Here is a 9,652-nt window from a genome sequence, read left to right as displayed (position 1 = left end):
TTAATTAAGTAGATGCATAAAATAAAAATTGATGGTTAGACAATTTGTTTTTCTTTGGCCTTTCAGTTTACATATATATTCCAACAAACAGCATGCATATTGAAGATTATTCAAGATCTTTTTTACCACCAAATACATTTTGGATTAACAATTTCAGATATTTAGTTAATTATATAATTTTTATCAACATTGACTGTGGCCTGTGATTGTGTTTTAATATTATATGAATTAACAAGTACAATTTTCTTGTACATGAATTAATAAATATAATTTTCTCATGTTCACTTTACTGGAAAATATTCAAGATGATTTCATATCACTACATCACATATAAATATGAATTCTCTTGTATTCACCGACTTTGACCATTTAATTCATATTTTCCAATTCTAATTTTGAATGTTCTTGTGGAGTTTATAGGAAAATGTTTCAGCATGAAGACCAAATGAAAAAAATTCTGTAGTTTTAGTTGTCGCATGAAAACAGTTCTAAAGAAAAATTGTACAAAAGAAAAACTGCTCTTAAATTCAACCTGACACTTTGTAAACTTTAGTTTCCAACTAAATTAACAGAAAATTATAAATTTGGCCTACTCCTTTAAGCATTTCATGTGATAATGATTTGCAAAAGTAATTTCATCACATTTACTCAACTACCTAAAACGTTCTACGGTTTATAAAAAATAATAATTTAAGAATAGGCAAATAGATCCACAAAATATCTTTCATTCTTAGTCAAATTACATTATTCTGACTAAAGCATAATACACACATACCATTTTGTCAATTGTTGTACATTCCTCACCCTTCTTAATGATACTATAGTCAATGGGCAGCATTGTTTATAGAATATTATAATTCTAACAGAACCTAAAACACATTCCAAATGTATTCTAAAGTTGGAAATTTCTCTTGTGTGGTCTATTTCCCTGGCTGAAAATTGTTGTTTTTCTATTTGTAAATGCAGAAATATTGACTTCAGTACACATAATTCCTACACTGTCCTGAAAGTCCAGACCTTCATGTGTTTGCACGACATCTCCAGAAAGAAGTTTGTTCAATATGCCACAAAGCTCTGTTATAAATTTATCACCCTGGGGTGTAATTCCAATAAGAAACTTGGCTGTGTTGTGATGTTTATAAGATGACCAGGATTGTGCACAAGCCATTAGGTTTGGTGGTTGGTTGATAAAACACCTCAAAACATTTCACAACAACTGCAGCCTTGGTTCCAAAATGAGCATGAAAACTCATTGGCATGGTTTTTTTTAAGGTTCTCTTTTTCAGACCAGTTCCACAAACATAATGTCAATTATTAAAAGAAACATATAGTTCACTGTGGCTGTTGATTTATGAAATCTGTAAGATGGGTCCTGCACTAATAAATTGAGTTGAAGTTTCATTAAAGTTAATAGTAGCTGTTGAAAATTTGTGAAACAGCTTCTGTCCGTGAGTAGAATATATGGCTCCAGATAAAAGTGCCATGAGTACTGTGTAATTTGTAAGTCTAGTGTAGTACATGACATCATTAGTATCAAAATAATCAGGTGAAACATCAGACAACTGTACTTCTTTCTTTAGTCCAACATTTTTGCCAAGCAATCTCTGCAGCTCATGCTCAATGGATGAAACTAGTTTCATGTGCAGCTGAGTCTGTGATGATGTCCAAGTCTCCACAGTATACGACTAGTTTGGGACTTCATTAACACATCTAAACCTCTGTAGCATTAACAATGCTGCAGCTGCACTGCTTTATTTCTGTTGAACACTGAACTGCATACCCATATCGTGACTTCAGATCTGTTGTAGGTGTTGTGTCACATGTTGATTATTGAGCCTCAGTCATGATTCATGTAATCATACAAGTTTGCCAGTTTCCCTAAAAAATATAAAATTCTAAATAGTAAGTTGTTTACTTCTCAAAAATGGTTTCAAAAGGTTTAAAAATTTTTATTTACATATACCTAATAACTAGAATTTATGATGGGGTATTATGCCAACCTGTTTCAACATCAGCATTTTTTCACAGTGCAGTAAAAATGTTTTGTAAATTTAAATAAATTAAGGTTATATATTCAGATGATATTACTTCTAAAAAGAATTATAAATCGACTAATTCTCCCATTGATGCATAGTATAACTATTTAGGCTTAACCCAAGTATCATTATCAGTAATACTCTTGATATTTCAATATGCAAATTATTGTGCCTATGAAATATTTCAGCTGTACATACACATCTCCACCTTTTTATAAATGACAACAACAACAACAACAACTGACAACTGTTTCCATTTAAACAAATTTTTAAACTTACCAGCAATGAAATGTTCCGAACAGACTCTAATGTAGGTGTAACTACTCTTTAGTATCAGCCCTAATGATGTGTACTAGCCAACTGACTTGTCCATCTTTTGATAATTGTCTGGTTTTCTTTCTTTGAGGCTCAATCACTTAAGATAAGTGGAGAAAATGACTTTTCTTTATCACTGTCACCTCTGTTAAAACAATTTACTACTGCACAAAAGCTATGCATTATGTATTTCTTGTTATATCAGTACAGTCCTCTTAATGCTAGTGTTTATCAATGCATGGCTGTGAGTTATTGCCTGTCTTCCAAGATGGCATAGAGAGAACTTGTGAAGTCAAGTGTAAACCCTCTATTGGTTAAAAAAAACAAATATTCTTATAGCCTTACATGAGAAGTTCTAGGTAAATTTGATGAGGAAAAAGTTTTGATTTAGATATTAGTCTCTAAACCCGTCTATTAAAAATATACATTAGACAGTAATAAGGTAAGCAGAATTTTAAATTGTATACATAGAAATATTGAATACAACTCAAAGAAAGTCATCAGTTTACTCTATAAAGATGATTGTTAGACTTCACCTGGAATATTATGTCAAGTTTTTGTCATCTTTTTTTTTTAAGAAAAAAAGGTTATTGGAAAGGGTTCAGAAGAGATATCATAATGATTCTAGATTTGGATGGTGTATCATAAGATATTAGGTTGAAGACACTTCATATGTGTTTTCTTTGGGAGAAATGACTGGGGGTTTTAAGACTATTTGTTGGACTGAATTCTAAGTATCCTGAGTAAAGTTTTAAAAATCAACAGGCAGGAAAACTTGAAGTTTAAAATATGGAAAACCAGACATGGCTCCAGTTCAAGGAGTGTGTCTTTATAACAGTAGTCAATTGTGGTTTATTGAAGTGATTCAGGGTGGATTTCTATACCACATGGTCAGATATTCAATTAGAGGGGATGCAATTTTAGATTTACTGTTAACCACTAATGAAGACATGGTTTCATTTGGGAAAAAGTGATTATAATACAATTAGGTTTGATGTTTTACTACATGTTGAGGTAAAAAGAATTTAAATCTTAATTCATAAACTTTATAAAGCCAATTTTGAGGCCATGAAACAAGAATTATCATTAGTGAATTGGGATAATGCATTAAAAGGTGATGTAAAACAGCTTTGGAAAAATTCACGAAAATAAGATGCTTTTTTTTTCAAGACAGGCATGTACCTTAAAAGTGGAAATATCAACAAGGAAGATCAAACGTAATTGCTTACTAAATATATAATAGAGAAAACCAGAAGTAAATGCCCAAGTTTAAGTTTAAATTGACAGATAGGCTGGCTGATTATGTTAAAACTAAACTGATAGCATGGATTTTTTTCTACTATGTTAAAGGTAAGCAAAATGGGGATTGGGTCCTTAAAGGAATGAAAATAGCAAGGTTTTTATTGAAGATGATGAGATGGCCGAGCTTTTAAATGTTTTATTCTCTTCTTTTTTTTACAAGAGAAAAAAGATATTAGTAAAATTCTTGACCTTAAGCATTCTATAGGAATAATAAAATTGACCTGAATCTTGTAGATATTGCATCCCTTGTGGTAAGTTGAAAGACAGATTAAGAACAGACAAGGTTTTTACCAAATTTTTTAAGAGGTCTAAGAGCTAATGTGTAAACCTCTCTCTTTCATATTTATCAAATCAACAGACAATGAGCTGGTGCCAGAAGATTGAAGAGTTTCTAATATTACTCCTATTTCTAAAGTGGCTGTTAAAAGTTGCCCTGGAAATAAGTTAGCTAGTCTTATCTTTTTAATGAGAAAAGTTCTAAAGAGCTTGGTAAATTAATATTTACAAAACCATGTAGTGAAATGTATAATAAAGAAAGCTGATGTGGATTCACCAAAGGGAAATCATGCCCCAGTACTCAATTAACTTTTTTTACTTGTAATCTGGATAATTGCGAAGAAGATCATTCCTGTATGCATTGTCAATGTAGATACGAAATAGATAAGGCAGGTCAATAAATTCAACTAGCTGGGAAGCTGGATAACATCAGATGGTAAATGTGATCATGAAATAAAATGAAGAATAGGGATGACTAAAAATGCATTTCTGAAAATAAAAAATATACTGACCGAAATAAAATTTTTAAGGAGATGATGTTAAGATTTTGGATTGCTATGTTATGCCATTTCTCATGTATGCATCAGAATGTTGGACAATATCACCAATTATGGAAAAGAGAATTCAAGTAATTGAGTTGTGGTTCTTAAGACACATCTTGAAGGTAAGTTGAACAAGTCACACTTCAAATGAAGATATTTTGACAAGAGCAGGTTGCCAGGGGGAAGCTGCTGACTAACATCAGAAAGAGACAGTTGGAGTTTTTCGGACATGTTATGAGGAAAAAAGAAATTGAAAGTCTGGTCATACCTAGAAAGATTGAAGGAAGGAGAGACCATGGAAGACAGAGGTTTACTTTGTCCAGAGTCTACCAAGATGGATGAAAGTATCAACACTGGACATTCTGTGTGTCTCAAGAAGAGATCTTTGGAAAGCCATAGTCACCAACATCCTGTATGGATATGGTTCACAGAAATAATCTGGATGAGAGAAAGAGTGTATTTACATTCTCAAAAGCTTCCAGTGTGTCACACAGAAGAATAACTAAGAGTCACATATGCAGAAATAGAGGAAAGGCAAGATAATAGGACAGCTGGTTGTTGAATAAGAGAAAGCAAAAGGTTATTATGGATATCAGTCAAACTGGACTCTTGTTACTAGTGAAGTATTCAGAGATCAGTACTTGGTCCTCTGCTTTTTCTTATTTACATTAATGATATTGATAACAAGTTGGTAAAGCTCACTGTTGCTTGTTGGCATTCAGCTCTCGAGTATTTCTAGCTATATTGAAGAATGTGACTTATCAACTGTTTCATGATAATAAGCTTACAAGTGTCCCAAAAATTCTTCAACACCATTTTCAATTTGAAGGACCAAATGGTCCCTTGTTGTCCATATGTTCTTATGTAATAAACAAAACACTTGAAAAATTTTATAACTGAATCAAAATTGCAAACTCAAACTCAACATTACAAGTAAGTTTAATTTAGTATGTTAGGTGCATGATATTAATGCATAACTTAAACACAGAAGCTAAAACTAACTGAAATAACTATCTATACTTATAGTTCCAGAATTAGCTAATACATTTCTCTAGTCATCAGGAAATAGAAAATGATGTAAGTTTAAGTTAAGGAACCATTTAAAAGTTTACCATGAGTACTGTGATAGAAAAATATTAAAATTGTACAAATCCAGTAATTTCTTCTATTGCTTTCTGCTGATCGTATGAAGACATCTGTTGATAACAATGAAACTCCATTGAAAAGGTTGCTGTTCCTGAAGTCACTGTTCGAAGATCTGTAGAATATTTCTTTAACTCAGCTAATGGAGTAATGGCTGTTACAATGCGATTTTCTTGTCTGAATTGTATTTCCTGAATCTGACTTCGTCTCTGGGATAGATCTGCTAATATTTGGCTCAAGTGATTTTCATCTGTCACTACTTCTAATTTCATAACTGGCTCAAGGAGTTGAGTACCAGCATTCTTTAAAATAGAATGTATACACTGGGAGGCTGCTGCTGAGATCATAGCAAGAGAGGTTCTAGGACCAACTTCTAAACAGTGTAGAGCTATGTGTATATCAATAACAGGAAAGCCAATAAGTGGTCCACAACTGATGCTTTGTTCCACACCATTATTTACAGCTTTCAGGTAATCAAGACGAATTTTGCCTAATTCATTATTTTTATCTGGTACAACTTGTACTTTTGAAACTTTCCCCTCACCAAGAGCAGGCTTAATTGCTAATGTAATTTTCACAAAATGTTTTGTACCTCCTAATACCTTGTTTAATTCCACCGTTTCCTGATGTGAATTATTAGCTGTTTCACGATAGGAAACTTGCAAGGGTCCCAAAAAGGCTTCAACACCATATTCGGTTTTAATGCGATCCTTTATAACTTCCAAATGAAGTTCACCCATTCCTGACACAACAGTTTGTCCAGAGTCACTATCCAGATGCACTTTAAATGTTGGGTCTTCTTTTTGAAGACACTGGAGTGCATATTCAAGTTGTTTTTCATATGCTAGAGATGGTGCTTCAATTGAACAAAAAAACACTGGATCTGGAACTTGTATTCCAATTGAAACTGCAGATTCTTCTTCCTCTAATAGCTTCTGTTCAGCTATAACATCAACTTGATGATGAGATGCTACAAGAGTGTCTCCAGTTACAGCATTTTTTAATCCAGTAAGTACAACAATACTTCCAGAATGAGCTGATTTTACTTCTCTGAAGTCATCAGCATATGGACAGTACATTCTTGCTAACTTTTCTGTTTGTGACCTGTTTACATTATAAATCTTCTGTCCTTGCTCAACCTTTCCCGAGTATACACGAACAAAACTCAAAGGTCCTTTCTGTTTATCATGCACAATTTTAAAAACCAAGCAACAGAGACTTTCACCATAATATTTAAGGAACTCATATTTTCTATCTAATGGACTAGGTAAATATGCATTAATAGCATCTAAAAGAAACTGTACAGCAATGTTATGATATGAACTACCACATAAAACAGGAACACCACTCTGACTGTAAGTAACACGTCTCACAGCAGCATAAAGGTCATCGTCTTTCAAATGGGTAGTTGTTTCATCCTGTAGTATTTTTTCTGCTAATACATCATCCAGGTCTGCAAGATGATTAATTAGTTGTTCCCTTCTGCAAGAAGCATCCTCCCAAAAACTGCCATCAACAGCAGAACTGAGTTTTAATTTTTTGAATACACTTCCATCATCAATATGTGGATTTTTTATGTCCCAAAGACACTTTTCCAGTGTTATAAGATCTACAACACCCTTGAATGACTTTCCTTGTCCTACTGGTAACTGTAATATTAATGGATTAACGTGAAGCTTTGTTTTTATTGATTCAACACTTGCATTAAATCTTGCTGATAGTTTATCCATTTTATTGATGTACACAATACGTGGAAGATCATAATGATTAGCCTGTGACCAAACAGTAAGAGTCTGAGCTTCCACTCCTGCAGATGCATCCAAGATTGCTACAGCACCATCCAATACTCTTAATGATCGTTCCACCTCAATAGTAAAGTCTACATGGCCTGGTGTATCAATCAGATTTATTTTGTAGCCCTTCCATGGAAAAGTGATCGCTGCTGATGTTATAGTTATTCCCCGCTCTCTTTCCTGTGGCATATAGTCCATAATTGTATCTCCCTCGTGAACTTCACCCATTGTACGAGAAAATCCTGAATAATACAACATACGTTCCGTTGTTGTAGTTTTACCAGCATCAATATGGGCAATTATGCCTATATTTCTTATTAAGTCTATTTTTTGTTCAACACCGTGATCTTGTAAAGATGGGCTTTTGTTTGAAAAACTTCGAAAACACTGTGATCTCACATTCTGATAACAGTGCGAAATGAACAACTTTGTTTCCAAACAAACTGTGGATGATCTCAAATGTAACAAAAACTTAGGCCTATGACTTATTAACTTCGTTAATCTCAAGTACATCCACGGCGATGAGCAGTTACATTTAAAAGCCGCTAAAACTCCCAATCCCATAGCTATGCTAAAAATTAGAAATTATATTCTATTAACTTCTTACAAGTTACAGTGAACACCTCTAGTAAAAAGGTTGAACATATATGGTATATATTATTAAATTAATTACAGAATCAAAATTAGAAATGCTCATAAAAACTTTTGGGTCTCATGCAGATACAGTTAATATTAATTGATCGTATCGTTTACACTTGTAATTACAAGTCTCCACGGGACATAAAAGTTTTTCCCTAGCGGATTTTCAACGTAACCTATAAATTTATCTGAAACGATACACCTGCAAATATATAGTTTGAATTACGGGAAAATCTCCAAATACAGCTAGTGAGGTCACTGTTCTGTCCGATGTACGCAATTTTTTATAAGGACTTTTACACCACAAATGTAATAACAACAGATATAATGACGATGAATATATCTAAATTTATACTGATTCAGTCATCAAGCAAAAATGCCTTTAGCATGAAGAAAGGTTTGTCGTACCATTTAGAGTTTCTTTTTCTTTTACTTGAGGAGGATGGGGTAAATTGCTATGGCACAATCGGTAAATCTTTCTATCAAGGCAAAAAATGCTTCTAATAAAAAAGAGGATAAACGTGTATACATTCATCAAATTTGTTTCTTAGCTTTCTAGGTTACAGTATAAGTCACTAGTTAGGCTACATTTGGAACATTGTGTTCAGTCTTGGTATCGTTACCTTAGGAAGGACATTAAATTGTTGGAAAGGGTCCAGAGGAAGATTAGTAGAATGGTGCCTTTAATGGAGGAGTTATCATATGAGGAGAGATTAATATTTTTGAAATTGTTTTCTCTTGAAAAAAGAAGAGTTATGGAGATATGGTTGAGGTATTTAAGATTGTAAAGGGAATTGATAGTGTTAATGCATCATCTTTTTTTCATACTTAACGCCGAGAATAATAGGACTAGGGGACACAAATATAAATTTTGAGAAAGCTTGATAACTATATGGATGATAAGGGCTGGCATTAAGGTTTTTATTTTATTTATTTATTTGTTTAAATTTATTTATCTGATAGGTTTATTTTAGTTTATATGATAGGATAGCCGAGATGGACCAAAAGGTCCCTTGTTGTCTCTAAACATTATGTTATGATCAGTTCAACTGTGATGAAGCTAACATAACATGAAATTTGGAAAGTGAACAGCCTTTATAAAATAAAACTACTATTTTTAGCGTTTCTCATTTAGTTTATTTATTAGTATTTTTAAATAAAAAGTTAGATCTTGGTTTTGTAACATAAAGATTTTCATGTTTTATAAAGTACAGATAACTAATTTCGCACCGTTGTATTTCCTCATCTTTACATGTATTTGTGCCAAACTTTAAAAAAGTATACCAGTATATTGCTATAAGCTATATTTTCACTGTTTTAATTTATATGTTTCTTTGCCAAAGAGATGCTCGTCATTATGTAATGGTGTTGACGTTATGATCTAGAAATTTCGTGTAGTGATGAGAAAACGAGTATGATAAAATTTAGAAAATCAGTGAAGCGGTGAGATAATGAATATTTAATGAGGGATTCAGTTTATTATTAGTAGTAAGAGTTATCTCTGTTTAGTTATTCGATTAACGAGAAAAATTCTGTAACTAACTTTATTTGTGAATTAGGTGTACACTGAGTGGTCACGAGTAAATAGACATCTAATTTTTCGTCA

The 9,652-nt window shown here is 32.7% G+C and overlaps 1 protein-coding gene across 7 annotated transcripts; it reads right to left on the bottom strand.

Annotated features, from left to right (window-relative positions):
* Positions 1-257: 257 nt before the first annotated feature.
* LOC106469990 (ribosome-releasing factor 2, mitochondrial-like) lies at positions 258-8,176 on the bottom strand. 7 transcript variants are annotated; one of them, XR_002612959.1, is made up of 3 exons: positions 8,081-8,176; positions 2,316-2,451; positions 258-1,878 (listed from the first exon to the last, which is right to left on the bottom strand). XR_002612959.1 is itself a non-coding variant. In XM_013930508.2 (2 exons), the coding sequence occupies exon 1, from the start codon at positions 7,969-7,971 to the stop codon at positions 5,608-5,610; it is 2,364 nt and encodes a 787-aa protein (XP_013785962.1). In that variant the 5' UTR covers positions 7,972-8,074; the 3' UTR covers positions 258-1,878; positions 5,584-5,607. The 7 variants fall into 7 exon arrangements, 1 of the variants encoding a protein (XP_013785962.1); XR_002612955.1 differs by lacking the exon at positions 8,081-8,176 and adding an exon at positions 4,740-8,074; XR_002612956.1 differs by lacking the exon at positions 8,081-8,176 and adding an exon at positions 5,584-8,074.
* Positions 8,177-9,652: the final 1,476 nt, after the last annotated feature.

The sequence above is a fragment of the Limulus polyphemus genome, unplaced genomic scaffold, assembly GCF_000517525.1.
Source record: "Limulus polyphemus unplaced genomic scaffold, Limulus_polyphemus-2.1.2 Scaffold3760, whole genome shotgun sequence".
Classification (NCBI taxonomy): Eukaryota; Metazoa; Arthropoda; class Merostomata; order Xiphosura; family Limulidae; genus Limulus; species Limulus polyphemus.
This window is presented reverse-complemented; position numbering and strand designations above follow the sequence as displayed.

Bases quoted from the DNA above. Each gene is read 5' to 3' on its own strand.
- LOC106469990 (XM_013930508.2), bottom strand. From the start codon at position 7,971: ATGGGATTGGGAGTTTTAGCGGCTTTTAAATGTAACTGCTCATCGCCG.